Below are 23194 nucleotides of genomic sequence, written 5' to 3'. Positions count from 1 at the left end.
TGATCCACCGTTTCCTCTACTTCCGCATTTTTACAACTATTACAGCATTATAGCGCACAAGTGGCCTTTCTGCATGCCTACCATAAAGGCAGTCTCCAGGTAGTAGCCCTACAAAAGGGAAAATTTTATTCCTAACGTGAAAGAAGCTTTATGATCACATATTGACCATGTTTGCTTAGATGTCCGACACCCTGCGATTTTTAGCCATCTTTCGTTGGCTTGACCGTAGCTTTCATGTGGTAAGGGAATACCTAGCCTTCCTTGTGAGAAAGAATGTGCTTTGCCGTGCCCTGGCAAGCAAGTTCGTATGCAAAATAATTTCCCTCAATGTCCCTGTATCCCGGGACCTATGTGAGGTGTACACGTTTTTTTGGTGCTGGCGCCATCTACCTAGCTGTCATTTTTTGGGAGCCACGTAGTTACCTTTTATACTCAGTTGAGCAGAGCTCACAGAGTATATTTACTTTGATTGGATAACGGTTGGTTGTACAGGTATAAAGGAATCGAGATAGATATAGACTTCCATATATCAAAATCATCAGGATCGAAAAAAAATTTGATTGAGCCATGTCCGTCCGTCCGTCCGTCCGTTAACACGATAACTTGAGTAAATTTTGAGGTATCTTGATGAAATTTGGTATGTAGGTTCCTGAGCACTCATCTCAGATCGCTATTTAAAATGAACGATATCGGACTATAACCTCCTCCACTTTTTCGATATCGAAAATTTCGAAAAACCGAAAAAGTGCAATAATTCATTACCAAAGACAGATGAAGCGATGAAACTTGATAGGTGAGTTGAACTTATGACGAAGAATAGAAAATTAGTAAAATTTTGGACAATGGGCGTGGCACCGCCCACTTTTAAAAGAAGGTAATTTAAAACTTTCGCAAGCTGTAATTTGGCAGTCGTTGAAGATATCATGATGAAATTTGGCAGGAACGTTACTCCTATTACTATATGTTCGCTTAATAAAAATTAGCGAAATCGGAGAAGGACCACGCCCACTTTAAAAAAAATGTTTTTTTTAAGTAAAATTTTAACAAAAACTTTAATATCTTTACAGTATATAAGTAAATTATGTCAACATTCAACTCTAGTAATGATATGGTGCAACAAAATACAAAAAATAAAGAAAATTTCAAAATGGACGTGGCTCCGCCCTTTTTCATTTAGTTTGTTTAGGATACTTTTAATGCCATAAGTCGAACAAAAATGTCCCAATCCTTTTGAAATTTGGTAGCCGCATAGATTTTATGACGTTAACTGTTTTCTGTGAAAATGGGCGAAATCGGTTGAAGCCACGCCCAGTTTTTATACGCAGCCGTCCGTCTGTCCTTCCGCATGGCCGTTAACACGATAACTTGAGCAAAAATCGACATATCTTTACTGAACTTAGCTCACGTACTTATCTGAACTCACTTTATCTTGGTATAAAAAATGAACGAAATCCCACTATGACCACGCCCACTTTTTCGATATCGAATATTACGAAAAATGAAAAAAATGCAATAATTCTATACCAAATACGAAAAAAGGGATGAAACATGGTAATTGGATTGGTTTATTGACGCGAAATACAACTTTAGAAAAAACTTTGTAAAATGGTTGTGACACCTACCATATTAAGTAGAAGAAAATGAAAAAGTTCTGCAGGGCGAAATAAAACACCCTTGAAATCTTGGCTGGTATTGCATATATGAATAAATTTGCGGTATCCAACAGATGATGTTCTGGGTCACCCTGGTCCACATTTTGGTCGATATCTAGAAAACGACTTTACATATACAACTACCACCACTCCCTTTTAACACTCTCATTAATACCTTTAATTTGATACAAATATCGTACAAACACATTCTAGAGTCACCCCTGGTCCACCTTTATGGCGATATCTCGAAAAGGCGTCCACCTATAGAAATAAGCCCCACGCCCTTTTAAAATACTCATTAACACCTTTCATTTGATACCCATATTGTACAAACGCATTCTAGGGTCACCCCTGGTCCACCTTTATGGCGATATCTCGAAAAGGCGACCACCTATACAACTACCACCACTCCCTTTTAAAACCCTCATTAATACCTTTAATTTGATACCCATATCGTACAAACAAATTCTAGGGTCACCCCTGGTCCACTTTTATGGCGATATCTCGAAACGGCGTCCACCTATGGAACTAAGGATCACTCCCTCTTAAAATACTCATTAACACCTTTCTTTTGATACCCATATGATACAAACAAATTCTAGGGTCACCCCTGGTCCACCTTTATGGAGATATCTCGAAACGGCGTCCTCCTACGGAACTAAGGACTACTCCCTTTTAAAATACTCATTAACACCTTTCATTTGATACCCATATCGTACAAACAAATTCTAGAGTCAACCCTGATCCACCTTTATGGCGATATCCCTAAATGGCGTCCACCTATAGAACTATGGCCCACTCCCTCATAAAATACTCTTTAATGCCTTTCATTTGATACACATGTCATACAAACACATTCCAGGGTTTCCCTCGGTTCATTTTTCTACATGGTTATTTTCCCTTATGTTGTCACCATAGCTCTCAACTGAGTATGTAATGTTCGGTTACACCCGAACTTAACCTTCCTTACTTGTTATATACTAATTCTGGATGAAGAAACAATTGCCATTGTATTCACAATTGTGTAGAGCTAAAAACTTTATAGTTCAATATGCTAACGCAATAATGGCTCCCAACAATAACAACAACCAAATCGATTTAGGTTGAACGGCGATAAACATTATCACGGTGAAATAAAATGTCAAGTTAAATTTATTGCTTTGATATCACAACGCGTTTTATATCTCATTTTCCAAGTTGCATTTCTATAATGAGAGAGAAATAGAGAGATGACTCTAGAGATCCCTGAAAAATGTGCACGCAATCTTATGCATTATGAGTAGATTGCGCGTATTTTTTCAGAAAACGGCTGATTGAGCGAATCTGACACGATCTGCCATGAAAAAGTAGCCAAATTCCAACTTTTGTTGCGAGCAAAGCATAAAAAGAAGAGTTTGACATTTGCTTTGCAAGTGAAATTATTTTTCCCCACTTGTTGGTACTTTTCTAACATTTTTCACAGCTAAAAACTGTTTCTTGTATAGTAAGAATGTTTATAACAGTGCTTCGCGAAATTTTATACATATGTGAATGGGCAAGACGAAATAAACTTCACTTGCAAAGTCTGAAGTTTCTTTATATTTACAAAAGCAACATCTTGCGTGATTGTGGCGATGTTGTCGGTATGCATAAGAATGCATTGAGCGCATCCATATGAAACACTTCATTGTGGCTCGGCCATAACTATTATTACGAATGAATATACATATATGTCATGCCATGATAAAGGGCCAATTAATGGTGACTTTCAACCATATAACCATAACCAGATAAAACAGCTGATCGCACCTACCTTATGGAAATCAATGTAATCGATTAATGGTGCCACACCATAACGCTAACGCCATAACCATACCATAGCCAACCAATTGGTTTTTGGCTTCTCGCCATATCCATAACCTAAAAATATTTGAGTTGGGGAATTTAATGACATTTTGTAGACAATGAGTTTTGGCTACGTTATGACTAAGAGACTTAATTTTTGTGGAATATGTTTGTAATTTCCTTCGTTTTTCTTCATTTTTATGAAGTTTTCACGATTTTAAGGTTAAGGCATCATTAATCGATCACATTAGAGATGGTTATGAATATGGGTATGGTTACGACTATGGCGTTAGGGTTAAGGAAGTTTAATTAGCCCTTAAGCCAGACTCACACCTCAGCAATAATTTTGTTCTGAAGTTTGCAATCATAAGATAGTTCCGCTAAATCACTGCCGTGCCATTCTCTTAGCAAATATTGAAGAATAGCGCTTTCCATGTTTATAATAGTCTACTTTAACATTATTTTCCTTCTTTTGCAGATGTGTTCCCGCAACATCAAGATCTCTGTGGTGCTGTTTCTTGTATTGATTCCACTTATCACAGCTTTGCCACACAACAATCACAGTTTGTCTAAGCGCAGCAATTTCTTCGATTTAGAGTGCAAAGGCATTTTCAATAAAACAATGTTTTTCCGTTTGGATCGCATTTGTGAAGATTGCTATCAACTATTCCGCGAAACGAGTATACACCGACTATGCAAGTAAGTTTTTTTGTTTAAAAAAGCATTTTATATACTTTCAAAAATACGTTGCAGTTGAAATGGTTTACAATTTTCATTATTACGCGGCTTGAATTACTTTCATTTCCTTGATATATTTTGAAAATCGTAAATAATGGTAGGGGCAATTATACTTACAGACATTGTATGTATTTACTCCAATGTGAGCTTACTTTTATCAAATCAGTAAGCTCACTCTTAGTAAAGGCAGTAGAAATCCCTATTAACTTAGTCCATACAAAGTCCAACCCGATAGTTTAAATGAAAAATCAAATTTATTTTCAATTTGATGCGTTTTCCCAATAAAACAAATGATTCACTGATTAAATTGGATAAACCTCTCGTCTATCAATGTTTTAAGATAGAGTATATGTATAAGCCTAGCACACACCTCTCAATAAATTCAAGTTTCTTGCAGTAAACGCCCGAACACATAAGATTTTAGATACAGCATCGTGCGTTGGCAGCTGAGTAGACTGCCTGTGTTTGCATGGAGAGCGACAAATAGGCTATTTGTTGCTCCCCATACAAAGCACTCTACTTTTCTATTAGCGCACAATGCTGCATCAAAAATCGTATGTGGTTGGGCTTTATGTTTAATTAAGACATGTTACTTAAACCAAGTTTACACACATATAACGAAATTATCTTCATACTCGTATTTCTTAATCGGTCATTAAATAACTAGATTTCCCATATTAGGTTTCCCCTCCGGTAATCGGTAATTAGAACGAATTCTATAGGAAAAGGGAATTTTTATAGTTGGAAAGGCGAAAAAAAAATAATTATGAAAAATTCATATACAGGATGTCCGGCAGCCATATTTGAATTTAGGACCGTGAGTCACTAATATATAAGTTATCGAAATTTCCTCCATGCTAACTAACGAAGTGCCGACTTTCAGTTAAGTTCAGGAAAAAATGTAGTCGGCAGTTAAAGGGCCAATTAAACTTCCTTAACCCTAACGCCATGGTCATACCCATATTTTTACTTATCCATATCAAATGGGCATCAGTTATTGGCGCCTTAACCTAAAAATCGTGAAAATTTCGTAAAAATGAAGAAAACGCAAAAAATTGCAAAAACATACCACAAAAAATAAATCTCTTACGCCCCGATTCTAGTGTGGTAACAAAATTCTTCACCACGGTAACGAAACCATGTGGCAACTTTTACACCCTTTTGGTATTCTACCCGCGAAAGTAGCCGGATAATGTTTTACCCACAAAAGTAGGTGGTTACATCCATGGCAGAATGACAAGGTGGCAGCATGGTGACATACCTACAAACATAAATAAAAATCCCATGTACTTTGTTTTTGTAAATTCGGTGGACAAATGTCAAAGTCGTACTGCGCCGGAAGTTGATGTATCAAATCAAAAAAAAAGTTTATAATCAGCTGTTCCATGCTGCCACCTTGTGTCGTTCCGCCATGGTTACATCGAAATAACCACACAATATCTGTTGTTTAGAAAAAGGCAAAACTGAAAAATACAGAATTGTAAGCGCAAATAAGTAAAGATACTAGTAAAATAGTGTTGCCTCTTGCTATACATATTTGTTTACATTATGTACTTTCACAGAATAAATTGCATTATACCTATGTAGAAACTTACTATACTATATGCATAATATGCATATACACATCGTACCGTTTATTCGTTAACCTCGTATCTACAAGTGAGACATTTTCGGTAAAGCGAACACGGTTGCCACACCATGTTTTCATTTGGCACCAAAATTCATCGAAAAAAGGACCAAATTTTTGTTTTCTTTTATTAGTATAAAATACAAAATTTTAGGATGTTTCCATATAAAATTTTAATAAACATATTGAAGACTTTCCTTTAATTCAAGCTGAACAAACAAATATATGTGTATGCACCAAAAAATGGTACTATATTTTAACATAGGATAAGTCTATGTCTTTCACCAACCAAACGTTGTGAACCTAGTTTTGGTCACAAAGCTCTTGGTTGTAGCATATTGTTGATTGCAATGAAACAAAGTGTATAGCGTAGTTAAGTTTTAGTAAGAAACGGTTAACAATTTGCGTTCTGGTGTTGCCGAACTATGTATGTGGAAAACTCAGTAAATCATAAATGAAACTAAGCAATTTTCTTAGTGCTATTTCTATAGATGCTGCCTTTTTCCCTTAACGTTTAAACTTCATATCAGAGTCTAGATTCAGTAAGAGTGAGTTTTGATCCCAGGCCTCAGGGGTTCTGCTAGCACCTACGGGAATAATTGTATACAAAACATTTCTTCCGAAATCAAATCTCTTTTGCATTTGCTTCCTTCCGGCGTCGAGTTAAAATATTTCTTGTGCCAAGATACTTAGTTATACTCAGTTGAGCAGAGCTCACAGAGTATATTAACTTTGATTGCATAACGGTTGGTTGTACAGGTATAAAGGAATCGAGATAGATATAGACTTCCATATATCAAAATCATCAGTATCGAAAAAAAATTCGATTGAGCCATGTCCGTCCGTCCGTCCGTCCGTCCGTCTGTCCGTTAACACGATAACTTGAGTAAATTTTGAGGTATCTTGATGAAATTTGGTATGTAGGTTCCTCCTGGGCACTCATCTCAGATCGCTATTTAAAATGAACGATATCGGACAATAACCACGCCCACGATAATTCATTACCAAATACGCATTAAGCGATGAAACTTGGTGGGTGAGTTGAGCTTATGACGCAGAATAGAAAACTAGTAAAATTTTGGACAATGGGCGTGGCACCGCCCACTTTTAAATGAAGGTAATTTAGAAGTTTTGCAAGCTGTAATTTGGCCGTCGTTGAAGATATCATGATGAAATTTGGCAGGAACGTTACTCTTATTACTTTATGTTTGCTTAATAAAAATTAGCAAAATCGGAAAACGACCACGCCCACTTTTTAAAAAAAAAATTTTTTAATTCAAATTTTAAAAGAAAAGTTAATATCTTTACAGCATATAAGTAAATTATGCCAACATTCAACTCCAGTAATGATATGGTGCAACAAAATACAAAAAAAAAAGAAAATTTCAAACTGGGCGTGGCTCCGCCCTTTTTCATTTAATTTGTCTAGGATGCTTTTAATGCCATAAGTCGAACAAAAATTAACCAATCGTTGTGAAATTTGGTAGAGGCTTAGCTTCAAGGACGATAACTGTTTTCTGTGAAAAAGGGCGAAATCGGTTGAAGCCACGCCCAGTTTTTATACATAGTCGACCGTCTGTCCTTCCGCTCGGCCGTTAACATGATAACTTGAGCAAAAATCGATTTATCTTTACTAAACTCAGTTCAGGTACTTATCTGAACTCACTTTGTATTGGTGTAAAAAATGGTCGAAATCCGACTATGACCACGCCCACTTTTTCGATATCGAAAATTACGAAAAATGAAAAAAATGCCATAATTATATACCAAATACGAAAAAAGGGATGAAACATGGTAATTGTATTGGTCTATTGACGCAAAATATAACTTTAGAAAAAAACTTGGTAAAATGGGTGTGACACCTACCATATTAAGTAGAAGAAAATGAAAAATTTTTGCAGGAAGAAATCAAAAGCCCTTGGAATCTTGGAAGGAATACTGTACGTAGTATTACATATATAAATAAATTAGCTGTACCGGACAGATGATGTTCTGGATCACCCTGGTCCACATTTTGGTAGATAACTCGAAAACGCCTTCACATATACAACTAAGGGCCACTCCCTTTTAAAACCCTCATTAATACCTTTAATTTGATACCCATATCGTACAAACACATTCTAGAGTCACCCCTGGTCCACGTTTATGGCGATATCTCGAAAAGGCGTCCACATATAGAACTAAGGCCCACTCCTTTTTAAAATACTCATTAACACCTTTCATTTGATACCCATATCGTACAAATAAATTCTAGAGTCACCCCTGGTCCACCTTTATGTCGATATCTCGAAAAGGCGTCCACCTATAGAACTAAGGCCCACGCCTTTTTAAAATACTCATTAACACCTTTCATTTGATACCCATATCGTACAAAAAAATTCTAGAGTCACCACTGGCCCACCTTTATGGCGATATCTCGAAAAGGCATCCACCTATAGAACTAAGGCCCACTCCCTTTTAAAATACTCTTTAACACCTTTCATTTGATACCCATATCGTATAAACAAATTCTAGAGTCACCCCTGGTCCACCTTTATGTCGATATCTCGAAAGGGCGTCCACCTATAGAACTAAGGCCCGCGCCCTTTTAAAATACTCATAAACACCTTTCATTTGATACCCATATCGTACAAACAAATTCTAGAGTCACCCCTGGTCCACCTTTATGGCGATATCTCGAAAAGGCGTCCACCTATAGAACTAAGGCCGACACCCTTTTAAAATACTCATTAACACTTTTCATTTGATACCCATTCGTACACAAAAACTCTAGAGTCACCCCTGGCCCACCTTTATGGCGATATTTCGAAAAGGCATCCACCTATAGAACTAATGCCCACTCCCTTTTAAAATACTCATTAACACCTTTCATTTGATACACATATCGTACAAACAAATTCTAGAGTCACCCCTGGTCTACCTTTATGGAGATATCTCGGAAAGGCGTCCACCTATAGAACTAAGACCCACGCCGTTTTAAAATACTCATTAACACATTTCATTTGATACCCATATCGTACAAACAAATTCTAGTGTCACCCCTGGTCCACCTTTATGGCGGTATCTCGAAAAGGCGTCCACCTATAGAACTAAGACCCACGCTCTTTTAAAATACTCATTAACGACTTTAATTTGATACCCATATCGTACAAACAAATTCTAGAGTCACCCCTGGTCCACTTTATGGCGATATCTCGAAAAGGCGTCCACTTATAGAACTAAGACCCACGCCCTTTTAAAATACTTATTAACACCTTTCATTTGATACCCATATCATACAAACAAATTCTAGAATCACCCCTGGTCCACCTTTATGGCGATATCTCGAAAAGGCGTCCACCTATAGAACTAAGGCCCACTCCCTTTTAAAATACTCATTAGCACCTTTCATTTGATACCCATATTGTACAAACGCATTCTAGAGTCACCCCTGGTCCACGTTTATGGCGATATCCCGAAAAGGCGTCCACCCATAGAACAAAGGCCCACTCCCTTTTAAAACACTTATTACACTTTTCGTTTGACACCCATATTGTACAAACGCATTCTAGAGTCAACCCAGGTCCACTTTTATAACGATATTCCGAAAAGGCGTCCACCTATAGAACTAAGGCCCACTCCCTTCTAAAATACTCATTAACACCTTTCATTTGATACCCATATAGTACAAACAAATTCTAGAGTCACCCATGGTCCACGTTTATGGCGATATCTCGAAAAGGCGTCCACCTATAGAACTAAGACCCACGCCCTTTTAAAATACTCATTAACACATTTCATTTGATACCCATATCGTACAAACAAATTCTCGAGTCAGGCCTGGTCCACATTTATAGCGATATCCCTAAATGGCGTCCATCTATAGATCTATGGCCCACTTCCTCTTAAAATACTCTTTAATACCTTCCATTTGATACACATGTCATACAAACAAATTCCAGGGTTACCCTAGGTTCCTTTTACAACATGGTGATTTCCCTTACTTTGTCTCCACAGCTCTCAACTGAGTATGTAATGTTCGGTTACACCCGAACTTAGCCTTGTTTTCAATTGGCTTAACACCACAATAGTCCTGGAATTCCTTGAACTCATTGAGCTGGGTGAGAAAGATTTAAATATCAACGTGCCAAACTAGAAGTAATGCATAGAATTTTTTTGTATAAGTTTTGAAGGTGTAAGGCGCACGGCAGAGTGCTCGCTATAAGCCAAGGGTCGCCGAAATCAAAACTGTGGCTGTGTGAGTAAAACTAAAATCATATTTTTGGTGGTGGTTTAGTTGTTGATGAAAAATCAATGAGGTAGGACGTATGCACGCATGTTTGTAAACACACAAAAAGTAATTCGCATATATGCTATATAAATACTACTTTATTGCTTGAGTCTAATACTGTTTTCACACAGAAACTTAATGATCTCATCTCACCTTCTAATGAAATCGTAAATTTTTTGCTTTCACACAGAAGTAACTGCTCGATTAATATGAAGGATGAAATGTCAAGCGAATAAAATGACAATGCTATATGGCAGACAATCATGGCGGAACGATACAAGGTGGCAGAATGGTGACATACCGACATAAATAAATAAGAATTCCATGTACTTTGTTTTTGTAAATTCGATGGACAAATGTCAAAATCGTACTGCGCTGGAAGTTGATGTATCAAATCAAATAAAAAAAGGTTATAATCAGCTGTTCGATGCGGCCACCTTGTATCGTTCCGCAATATAGACAATGACATTTACTTTGACAAATGACATTTTTAAGCACTGAACACACCAAAAACTAGTAAACCTAACGCTCCCAACAGAGTTGCATTGTGCTTTTGACTTCATTAGGCATTCGACTAGCTACTAATGAAATAATTATAGATTCGAATTTTGTAGGGAAGATTGAGCTCAATAAGCGTCTTAATGTAGAAAACTGCCTTTATTATTCAATATGCCGTCTGTGTGAAAACAGTATAAGGAAAAATTTAAACAAACTAAATTGCTAACATTAAACCATGAAAACATTCTGCGCATGAGCGTTTGTTTGCAAAATATCTTTTCGCAAATAAACAATAGCCTAACCCGATGTTGCTACTCTGCTTGTTCCATTGTACAGGTTTACAAGTATGATATGTATGAGAGGGAAACAATTTCTTTCCCTTTCTAACACACGGCAGTTTGACACTTCGGTCAGTGTCAAACTAGCGTGGAACCTAGTGGAACCTGCGTGGAACATGAGTTTTGACACTGAACGAAGTGTCAAAATTACCGGGGTTGCTTCGTCGAAAGCGACACAGGGAAGCAAAAAAGGGATCGGAATATCAGATATGGGTTGCTGTGATGGTAAATTTCTTTTAACGAATTTAGTACGAAATTTTAAGTGCACCTATGTGGGTCCTTCAGAAAATTATAAAAAAGTCTTCAATTGGGGTATCTGAGGACGCGTAGTTATTTCTGTATTAAGAATACAAACACGGGAGTTAAGTTTTTCTACCCGTTCAAAAGTTCTCCGCGAAAAACAGTTTGAAACCGAGGTCGACTGCAATAACCCGTCCAAAAAAGCGGAAAGAAAAATTAATAGACGCGTTTTGTCCTGTTGTCAATAGTCCGAAGAGAAAAAGTATTCGAATTATTGGAAGCGAGGCAAAAACGCGTCTATTAATACCTCCCCCGACGGTTTTGGTCGTGTTTTAGCAATCGTCCTCGTAAAAAAGTATCACAATTTGTTATGCCCCTATTACCGTTTACAACTCAACTTAGTTGGGTTGTAATTAAAACAACTCAACTTTAAGACAACTCAACTCCTGTTTGGTATTACGAATTACAACTTATTTCAGTTGAAATTGAATTGAGTTGCCAACGTCAGAAAGTGATGATTTGACAGATAAATAAACAGCTGATCAATTTGTGGCAGAAATTTAAGCATTTTCAAATGTGATTTTTTTATTAATATTATATGAAATCTATTTTATAATGACAAAAATGTTGGTGACTGACATGTCGCGAATACGGAAAACATTCGCGTGATCATTCCAATCCCTTGGAACTACCAAGCACCAAGTAAAAAATGTTTAAGTGACAAATAATGAGTTTCATATGAAGTTATTTTGCAGATTTGAAAGGAAGCATTTTACTCAGTACTAAACAAAATTAAGGACCATTTCCGCATACGCGTTCGTATTTTAAAATTATGATTTTGGTGTTGGACTGGTTTTAGATATTATTGAGGAGCGTATTTGTGCGAAGTAGATTAAAACCCAAACAGAAAAAATTGTATTTTACTCAAATAGGATTCCCAGGAGTAGTGATAAGTATCAATGGGACTCGCATAATTTCACCTATTTTGACTGCATCCGAACTGCGGCCAGCCTCGTCCAACTATGGAATGTCGCTACATAAAGTCAAAAAGTTATTCAATGTAATTCGTTTAAACGTTGTTTTTTCTAGAAATGTGTACAAAATTGGTGATTATTGTTTGATTAAAAAAGGTTTAACTACCGGCTTTAAACTTTTTGCTTTTTTTTTTTTGGTAACGTTTTATAAGCCCGTGCACCATCTAACTCTTATCAAAGGTGGTATCAAAAGACGGGTTTCCATCTCCGTTTTTAGGATTCGAAAGCGGAAATTAAAAATTTTATTTCTTTCGAAAGATATTTACAAAGACCCTCAAAATGGTCCAAGAGGGTCCGAAATATGAGGCCCGTTCCACAGTTTTTTTGCACAGAACATCTTTCTGCGTTGGCGGCCTTTGGCCGCGATTCGTAAAAATAACTCTGGTTGGATCCAACACCTTTCTGCATTACTGTGTACAAAAAATCTGGCAAAATACAACAACCACATGCAATTAGATTTTATTAGAAATAAAATTTTTAATTTTTGTGGTAATTTTTTACGACAGCATGACACTAATACGTGTCCAAAAATATCGAGAGAGGTATTAAACGATGCGTATTGACATCAGTATTAATAATCCAAAGGCAGAAAATAAAAACTTTAACTCGTTCAAAAGATATTAAACAAAAACCGAAAAAAGACAACAACATTACAACAACCACATGAAAATCGCCAACTTCAACTGCAAATATCTCCGGACAGAGATAAAATGTATCTTTGCCACCGGATTATTGTTCTCGAGATTAATACGCGTGTTTTGACACCTCTCTCAATATTTTTGGACGCGTATTACCAGTGTCATGCTGTCGCAAAGAATTACAATTTTTGTTTTCGGATTCTTAAATCGGAGGTCGAAACGTGTCTTTTGATACCAACTTTGAACATTTTTGTTAAAAATTAGGTGGTGAACCGTCTTCTAAAACGTAAAATTTTTTCAAAACAACTGCAAAATTGCATGAGACAACTGCTAGTAAGCAGTTGTAAAATTTTGACGTCTTTGACAACTACACCAACACAAGGTTGTAAACGGCAATGCCACAAAAAGTTGTAAGACTAGACAACTCAACCGAAATTTTTTTTGACAGGTTGAGTTGTAATCTGTAATACCAAATTGCGAAATTTCAACCCAACCAGAGTTGAGTTGTAAACGGTAATAGGGGCATTAATTAAAATTGTCCAAAATATATGGTTATTAAAGAGAGATGTAATTAAGTGCTCGTTTGAAAGTAAATAAGTATATTTCTTTGTAATATAAGAAAAAAAAATTTTAAGCAGTTTTCGATAGCAGCTACTAAACTTTGTTTGGTCCTAAGAAGTACAACAGTGCCAAATAGCATCCACAAAAAAAACGAACAAGAACAAGCATTTTATCAGGTGAGCGTGGCTGTGTATGTGCGTGCTGCTACATATCCTACTTGTAGACCTGTACAATGGCTTGTTCAGCGACAACTAAAGGCTCCATTACTGATACTTAGCATAGACTTGACTTGACTTGAGAACTGTCACTTACAGTTCTGTTAAATGAACAGTGAATGTTACTGATTACTCAAAACTTGACAACACTTAACTTGACTTAGAAATCTGTTGAATTTTGATTTTCTATGTAAGTTCTAAGTGACGTTTGCATTTTGAGATGCCATTTGTTTGTTTCCATGTCATTTTGGCATTTTGTCATACAAATTGACATTTATTTAAAAGAAAATTTCAAACCTGATTATGATGCCAGATTGTATGCGCTAAGTGGAGTATAATCGTGGCTAAGTTGCCAAGTTTACGCCAAGTCAAGTCAAGTCTATGCTAAGTATCAGTAATGGAGCCTTAAAGCCGAATAAAGACGAAGGAGAATACTAATACGTGTGAAGTGGCACCAATAATGATTCAATTAAATGGTGACCATTGCTATAAGCTATGCTAGGCGAGAAGCAATTTTTATTTTCATATATTTTGCATAGTGTTGTATAACTGATCGAAATATCTAGCCGTTATTAATATTAATATAAAACAAGAGTTTTTTTTGATGATTTCGTCAACAATTAACGACAATGTGTTTGCCAACACCTTTCTTTTTAATGGCTGGCATAAATTATGTATATTTTAATGACTGAGCAATTTTTTATGGTGAGAGTTCCATTGAAGTAAATTCCAAATTATATGGAGGCTAACAAAAGTGTCACGAATTTTTGGGCAACATTGTGAATTTTTACCTGAGTGAAAAAGATAGAAAAGTACCAATCGTAGATACTGCCTAAAAAGGACCAAATTTGAAGAAAAGGACCAGCGGACCAAATTGGGTTGGAAAGGACCAATTTTGGTCCAAATGGACCAAAGTGGCAACCTTTAAATCGAAGAAAATTACCTTTCACATTTCTCCACATACACTGGTGAGTTTTTCGGTGATGACAGCGTTACCACTTGGTCCAGAATCGCGGATAAAAGAATTGGTAACGATATTCGGTTACATAATGTACTGGGTACTATTTTACCGGTAACGCTCAGAATCGGGGCGTTAGTCAAAACGTATCCAAAACAATAAATTAAATCTACAAAAAGTTAATAAATTCTCCAACGCAAATATTTTTAGGTTATGGATATGGCGAAAAACCAAAAACCAATTGGTTGGCTATGATATGGTTATGGCTTTAGCATTATGGTATGACACCATTAATCGATTACATTGATTTCCATAAGGTTGTTTCGATCAGCTGTTTTATCTGGTTACGGATAACTCACCATTAATTGGCCCTTAAGTTGAATTTATTATATTCGCAATCAATTTTTCCCATTTGTTCTATATGCACAATTATCGATTTAACTGTCAGTTGGTCACCCTGTGTCGGCAAAAACGAGAATTTCAAATGAAGCTATGTAAATTATTGCTGCCCTTCAGATAAATTCTAATTTAACTATATAACGGCTCTCTTGGCAACGCTTTACCATCTACAGTTAGTTTATTATCTACAAATATTATCGAAAATAAAGATGTTGCAGGGACGAAAAATCGTGTGAAGCAAGCTTCACAAAATTCTAGTAGGTCACATTCACCACTTACCACAGCAGAATTTGTTAAACTACCACTGTCTGTATTTGTTATTTAACAATTATTTGTACACTTTTTATTCAGCTAATGTGTTCATAATTCACATTTTTACTCTCTAAAACTCCAATCAGTGTATTTCTGTGCTTAAATTATGTTAAAAATTGTGTTAAAGTTTTTGGTGTGGTGAAAGTGACCTACTAGAATTTTGTTACGCTCCGCTGCTTTCCACCGAAGTTTGCGCCTGCAACATTTTTGTTTTCGATAATCTTTGTTATCTATAAGTTATCGTAATTTTCGTTTGCTCGATGCTAACTGAAACTTCGCGACTCAGTTAAGTCTAAGGAAAAAGTGTAAAAAAAAGTCAACTGGTTTGCTAGTTCTCTTGTATTCACAATCGGTTTTTGTGATTTCATCTACAAAATATTGTAACGAATTTAGTGCAATTCCGCTTATTCCCATTCTTCTGCTAACGTTCGAATCACTAAACTGTTGAATAAATAACTCCAATATTCAATAATGCAAAAATGGTCTTTATTAGACTACTTTAAAGTACTTCACAATAACACTTATACTTCGCAACCAATAGCGTGCTTAAATCAAACTGATTACTGCTTACTCAGCTTTAACTCTTTTTATACTCTGTGATGTCTCGTTCGCATACTTCTAGGCGTTTTTCTTCTAGAATTTAGTACTTGTTTACCAGCTATAAACTACAGATGCACGTTTATAGCTTCTCACATGCGCGTGTATATGTGAGTGATACTTGCACAAATGATTGCCTACTTTTGTGAGCATCTCAGATATATGCATGTGTATGCGTGAGAAATACTTTGCTTTTGTGAGCATCTCTCCGCTGCTGGCATGTACATACGTGTAAACATAATGAATGATTTGTTTATGTACATACAAGTCACTGCTTAGTATTGACTTAGAGATGATAGTATCCCTTAGTGTTGCTAATATTCGTCACAATATTTACAATTATCCATTTAACCGGAGACTGGTCACCCTATGTTGGTATAAACAAAAATGTTGTATAATTGTGGCCAAGATCCACCATTGTGAATTCATACAAGTGGCGAATGTTTGATAAAAACGTTCACAATAGTAAACAGCCCCGATCACCTGTTTAATCCCGGCTCGATTACTTAAATTATTTGGTCAATAGTGTTTTTCAAACATTTTTGTAGACGACTGGTACATTGCGCTATTCACATATTTTAAAATGTTTGCTTAACTCGATGCTCATATTTTCTCTATTAACTAGATTTTAAAAATCAATATTAATTTGTAGTCTCATTCTCTGCAGACTCATGTAAAAGAAAAGTTCGTTTGAAACATGAATGGGCAATTCATGGCACTTTAATTTATTAACCGCGTGCAAAAAACAAACCTTTCTTCCATTCTCTGGCCATTCACGACAGCCGTTCTCCCTTTCAGCTATTATTTGACAGGTAGGTATGGCAATGGAGGAATAGAAAGATATTTCACTTGTATGAATTCACAATGACCCACAAATCACCTACCCAGATTGCGCATTCACAAGTTCAAAATTGCTTCGTTCTGCGCAGCTACGTCACAGTTGACTGCTTGAGCGAATGAAATAAAGAGAGAGAAAACAAAAGCTAAAGGAAAATGACGTATGAATTGCCCATAAAAACAGCTGATCTAATGTTTACATGCGCAATGCGCAATCTTCTTGAGTGATTTGTGGGCAAGACCAGTATGAATTCACGATGGCCAAAACCATGCAAGAAAATTCAACAAGTACCACTACAAAAATCAAAAAAAAAAAAAGTTTTGATTTCCTTGCATTTAGCAATCCATACAAAATCAGTCTCCCCTAAAAAACACAAACTACTGCTATACATATCGGCTACAATATTTATTTCATACATATATACGTATATTATTCTCATTTATACAGGCTTAATTGTTTTACACATGAAACATTTGGTGAATGTTTAAAAGTTCTAATGATACCCGAAGAAGAAGTAACTCAGCTTCAGTACTTTGTTAAGGTTATAAATGGTGCACCAATTCCATTTGCTTTAACCAATATGAAATAAAAAAATTAAAAGTTAAAAAATTATGCTAGTGAATTTAAAAAAAAAGGGGACAAAAAATACTTATAATTTTATTTTCAGTAAAAATTTTAAAAGTTACTTTGGCATAAATAGCTTTAGATTTCAAGTATCTTCTTCTACTAATACCTTTCTCTTCTTCGTTTGCATTTTGCTTTCGATTTTTGTCATTGTTATTCAAATTATTTGAGCTCTTTTTTTTAAGTTGTTCTCTTTTCAGTTATGCTGCCATCTATGGGTTACCATGCCTTATGCCTACGGTAACCACCCGTCCGTCACAATTCTGTTTTCGAAATAATATAAGACTTTTGTTCGTTAATATTTTTGAAATTTATTTTTATTTAACTCCAAGCTAAAAAAATAATTTGCAGTTCTACAAGTGGGACTTAGGAGAAAGCGCTTTTTAAAAACGCATTGATTAAAAAATAATAGGTTTCGAGTAGAATACTTTCGATGTTATATTGCAATTGTAATTGCAACAACACTTTTCGAAAGTGTTCGATTTTTTTTTTTTTTTACCTCACCAATCTTTGGGTTTGTGAATTTATTCGCCTCTTACGACAGTCATGCCTTACGGCGAAAATATTTTAATATAGTGTTCATGCTCATTGGTAGTATTTGGCATTTTCGGGCATAGGATTCGAGAAAGTATTCATGCTGTCCACAGTTTTCATAGTTCGAATCCTGTGTTTTTTGTTTACCAACTTTCGAACCAAGTACCTTTTTTTTAGAAAGCAATTTTGTTTACATTGCAAATTTTTGATTAATTTTATTTCTTTCTATTAATAAATACACGTAACCCCAATAATCCACCAACGCAGTAGTTCAAAGTTGGCCAGCACTGTATAGGACATTAATGTTCAGATAAGAATCTTTAAGCGGGAGTCATTGGTGCCGTATGCGTATCGCTGTAGTCGTATCCCTAACGTAATCAGCTGTTTATCGTTACGACGGTAAACCAAAAACCAATTGGTTGGCTACGATACGGTTACGACCTTAGCGGCAACAATAATCGATTGCATTGATTCCCATAAGGTTGATCGAATCAGCTGTTATAAGGTTACCGATACGGTTACCGATAAAGCACCAATGTCTGCAGCTTAAGAACCTACAAATAATATTTATTTTCGGTTTTTAATGGTCGGTTTCAGTAAAATTCGACTTTATTGCGTCTGAATGCCATTTTGTCAATTTTTTATTCAATATATTCCCACGTTATATATCCACAATTACAGTAATATTATTTCTTGTATTTTCAAAAGAATAACTTGGAATGGAGTAAATTTAAAGAAAAATAACCAGCATTGTTAGTCTTTTTGTAAGATTTTTCGAAGCATGAATTTTTAATCATTGTGGATATGACAAGTGTGATATCTTCAGCATAAACGTCAAAATAACAAATAGATTGGAGCCCACCCGATTTTTTAAGTTACTATCGTGGTCTCATCCTGCATCTCTTTCTAATACCAGCGCAAGATAGCCGACCGTATGCGCCGCCATATTGAACCAAAGAGGATAGATATAATAAGAGCCGTCACTCGTTATTTTTTACGCATTTTCTCGATGTAAACAGTGAGGTAGTCGCTACTTTTTTTTTTGGGCGAGATGTTTATAAATGTCTTCTATATATTTTCTTCTTTATTTTTCCAACTGTATTTAAATAATTATTTAATTCTCTTTGCAAAAATCACGTTTGCATAAAGTGTCAACACCGCATGGATAAATGGGAAGCAATTCAAAAATGTTCGGCGGCCACCGTGGTGTGATGGTAGCGTGCTTCGCCTATCACACCGTATGCCCTGGGTTCGCACCCCGGGCAAAGCAACATAAACAAATTTTAGAAATAAGGTTTTTCAATTAGAAGAAAAAGGGGGGTCGCCCCTCGGCAGTGTTTGGCAAGCGCTCCGAGTGTATTTCTGCCGTGAAAAGCTCTCAGTGAAAACTCATCTGCCTCGCAGATGCCGTTCGGAGTCGGCATAAAACATGTAGGTCCTGTCCGGGCAATTTGTAGGGAAAATCAAGAGGAGCACGACGCAAATTGGAAGAGAAGCTCGGCCTCAGATCTCTTCGGAGGTTATCGCGCCTTACATTTTTTATTTAATTCAAAAATGTTCCTCATAGAAAACATTCGGCATACATTTCTAGATTTCCAGCGAGTAACTCGCCACAAAATAACTAGTGACGGCTCTTATTATATCTATCCTCTTTGCTAAAATGCGGCCACAATAAGTCGCATATTGGTATTAAATTATGTATTGAAAATACGAAATTCCGCATTTTGCACAAAATACGAAAATGCCTGCAAAATGCTAAATGAGGGCTGAGCATGAGCAAGCCCCTTAACATGCACGGATAAGGAAAGTAGAGCAATGTTTACCAGCAAACGCTATAAAAAAATGCCGAATAGGCTATTTAGTTTTTAATTGTTTCCGAAACTGACTCGGAACAAACTTTGGGTTTTTTTTAATATACCTGTTACCGTGTTTATTATTATTATTATTTTTTGTTTTTATTTGACCAGTTTTGTGTTTTATAATCCTTTGAAAAGCTCATGCTTTCTTTTAAATAAAAAATATATTTAACCTTTTTTTTTTTAGTTATTATACATTCTTACATGCTCTATAATTTGTTTATGTATTCTTTAATTTATTTACTCTCTTTTTCTTTTTTCTTTTATTTTTAGGAAAAACTGCTTCGATTCGAAATGGTTTGGAGAATGTTTAAAAGTGCTATTAATACCATCGGAAGAGATTTCGAAATTACAGCACTTTATTAAAGTTATAAATGGTTCTCCAATATCTTTCCCACAGTCGGTCCCAACATAACTTTAGTTTAGATGCAAAAACTTTCCAAAATTTCCAATTAATTTGTACTTATTTATTATTGTATTTTACTATTTTTTAAGTTTTATATTAGTTTTATGTTTATACTCTTTTTAATTACATTTAATTACTTTTTATGCTTAAAAGTATGTTTAATTTATTTATAAATAACAAATAAATATGTGTTAAAACTTTAGTTTTAAAAAACGAGCAAAACAAACATCAACACAAATATACTTATACATAAAACACAACGTGAAAAAAGTGAATGAAATTCTTATGAATTAAAAAACATAATTATAATTTTATTTATTTTGTAAGTTAATGTACTTTATACAAAATGCAAAATTAAGTATAACATACAAATGGATGTTTTGATTAACAAATTATAAACTATCAAAACAATTAAACCCATTCTTATATATACATACATATATGTGAGTGTAAAAAGGGCAGCTAAACTTTAAAAATATAACACATATAGTATGTACAATAAGTTAAAGCGAGATGGAAATCTGTTATGTGGTATGGGAGCGCCTTTAAAGTAAATGCGACTAAAAAAGAAATAGCAACACATGCAAACTATTGTTTACAGTTTACATATATATACTACGGAAAAAAAAGTTAACAAGGATGACTAGTTTTTTATAACTTTTTTGTACACATTTTTTCTATAAACCCAATTTATGCGTAATCAACATCACTTAAGCCGGAAAAAACACATAGAAATTTACTCGGGAACTTTAAAAAACGAAAGTATTCATTTTTATAGGCAAACCGCTAAAATTATGTGTATAAACATGCTAAATAAAATATTACTACTATTTTAGTAAAACAAAAGTTGTTTACAAGTATAAAAATTTAAAAAAAATTTGCTCCAGAAAATTTTACTTAAAGCGTATTCCTTTGTACATTTGCAATTTGTGAGAAACACACAAAAATCCACTTAGATTCAAAAAAATTTAAGTAAATTTTTATAAAAAGCATACCCATAACCACACATAGGATTATACAAGTATAAGCTTACATATAAATGGATTTTCACACACACACTCTTACACATAGTTGTACATTTTAAATATGGTGAGACAGTAGTGTAGCACTTTTAAGAGTTTCTGAACCATTTTTTTTTTTTACAAAAAATATGTAAGCTAGAACTTTAGATAAAAAACAAGGAAAAACATTTTGTATATTTAAAATAAAATAAGTAAAAATGTTGAAAAAAAATTAAAACAATTTAAAAACAAAAAAAAAAAGACGGCATAACGTAATGGTAAAAAAATCGAATTGCATACATACACTATACACAGACACATGTACGTATGTATGTATGTTTGCGAAAAAAAAATTTCTTAGCAAATATTTACTGAAATTATTGTGATAATGTAGTAGAACGACAAGCAAGAATAAATATGTATGAAGTAGTTGCAAGTACAGATGTAAACAAAAATATATAAAAAAAAAAAAACAAACACATAAAAACCCGAGCAACGTGGCAGAAACAACAAGCTCATACCTACAAGAAACTGTATGCAGCACTGGAGTGGGTAATAGATAATCAAGTCTTCGAAACAATTGCTAAAAATCCAAAATTGAGTCTCCAAAGAATTCCGAGTGACCATTCAAGAAAAATATGAACAACGCAACTGTTGCCAGAACCAACAAAAATAGTTGTATTTATTTACAATTTTCACAACCAACGAAATATGGAAAAAATGTTGAACTTTTGATTTTTTGGTATGTTTTTTTGTTTTTTAGTTTAATTTTCTTACATATTAAGGGAGTTCAGATTTTTGTGCAAATGGTCTAGCATCAATGCATTTTAAATTTGTGTAGCATTTTTGACAATAAACTAACACATTTTCTAAGTCAACCGCAACCGTAGTTTAATTTTTTAACATTGCATAGCAAATCAAAAAAATAGCAAAAAAAAAACACAAAACAAAATATGCAAGGAAAAACTTAAAATGGAAAAGCGTTTTCACGATCCGTAGCTTTCATTTGCTATAGCAACCTTTACAACATCAAATACACGAAGTTCTTAACTCCATTATTATGCATATTCAATTTGTATGTAATTAAAATTTTTTTGTAAAATTGTTGCGTACGCACTCCCACCTTCAAGGTGAATTTGCGCTTGGGCTACATTTTTAAGACCTAAAAACCATATTATGTTTTGTTTGGTTAAATAAAAAAATTTTTTTTATACTTGATGTAGCATATATTTTGTGATTGTCAATTTAATATGGGTTTGAGAAAAAAAATTTATAGGCTTCGATTATCGCATATTGACTTGTTTTTTTAAAAAAAAATATGAAATAATCTTAATGTGAACAAATAGCAAAATTATTTTTTTCATAATTAATAATATTCAAATTCAAATAAAATAAACATCTTTTTACTATAAAAAACTTTTATTTAATATTCATTTCTTTTTTGAGAAATAATAATAATAAAAAAATCTTAATTGTAAACAAAGTACAACATTTTTTTATAGGTGAATAGCCTCAATTTCAAATTCAAATAAAAAACAAATTTTTAAGTCAGGAATTATCTTTTCCTTTGCAGATTAATAAAAATATAAGAAAGGTACAATTTTTTTTATAATGAAAATATTAAACTACAAAATTTGAACTATAAAAATAGATTTAAAAAAAATATTTTAACTAAAATAACATAACTTACAAACTGACAATTTTTTAAAGCCATCTCTTTTTTAGGCAAAATAACAAAAATTAAAAATCTAAAACTAATTTTCGTTTATTAAAAAAAATTTAAACAGAAATAAATTTTTCGCTACACTTTACAAAAACGACAAACTTTTAAAGAATGCAAATTTTTTTTCACAAAAAAATACAAAATTCTAGCTAGTAAAATTTTTTTTAACTTACAAGTTTCTTAATGCTAGGTCCACACACATTCCTTTAGAAAATAATATAAATAAAAATCTGAAATTTAAAGAAAGTACGTACAAAATAATAGTATTTTTTAATAAATAAGAAAATTGAAACTAAAACTTATTGATCCTT

The 23194-nt window shown here is 34.3% G+C and overlaps 1 protein-coding gene and 1 long non-coding RNA gene across 13 annotated transcripts in view; both read left to right on the top strand.

Annotated features, from left to right (window-relative positions):
* The window catches only part of ITP (ion transport peptide), a 248134-nt gene that overhangs the window by 219811 nt on the left and 5129 nt on the right, over positions 1-23194 (top strand). For 11 of the 12 annotated variants that reach the window (XR_010951354.1, XR_010951349.1, XR_010951350.1 and 8 more), the window contains 2 exons: positions 3955-4175; positions 20027-21902. Coding sequence is in view for 1 of the 12 variants with exons in the window: in XM_067776483.1 (XP_067632584.1) it covers positions 3955-4175 (221 nt within the window). In the remaining 11 variants the exon portion in view is untranslated. The remainder of the gene's footprint in view (positions 1-3954; positions 4176-20026; positions 21903-23194) is intronic. The other variant, XM_067776483.1, reaches the window with a different exon arrangement.
* LOC137247166 (uncharacterized) lies at positions 11562-12337 on the top strand. The gene is made up of 2 exons (XR_010951786.1): positions 11562-11889; positions 11943-12337. It is a non-coding gene; the product is annotated as an uncharacterized lncRNA (long non-coding RNA).

This window comes from Eurosta solidaginis, chromosome 3, assembly GCF_040869045.1.
Source record: "Eurosta solidaginis isolate ZX-2024a chromosome 3, ASM4086904v1, whole genome shotgun sequence".
NCBI lineage: Eukaryota > Metazoa > Arthropoda > Insecta > Diptera > Tephritidae > Eurosta > Eurosta solidaginis.
The sequence above is the reverse complement of the archived record's forward strand: the minus strand, read 5'-3'. Positions and strand labels throughout refer to the sequence as shown.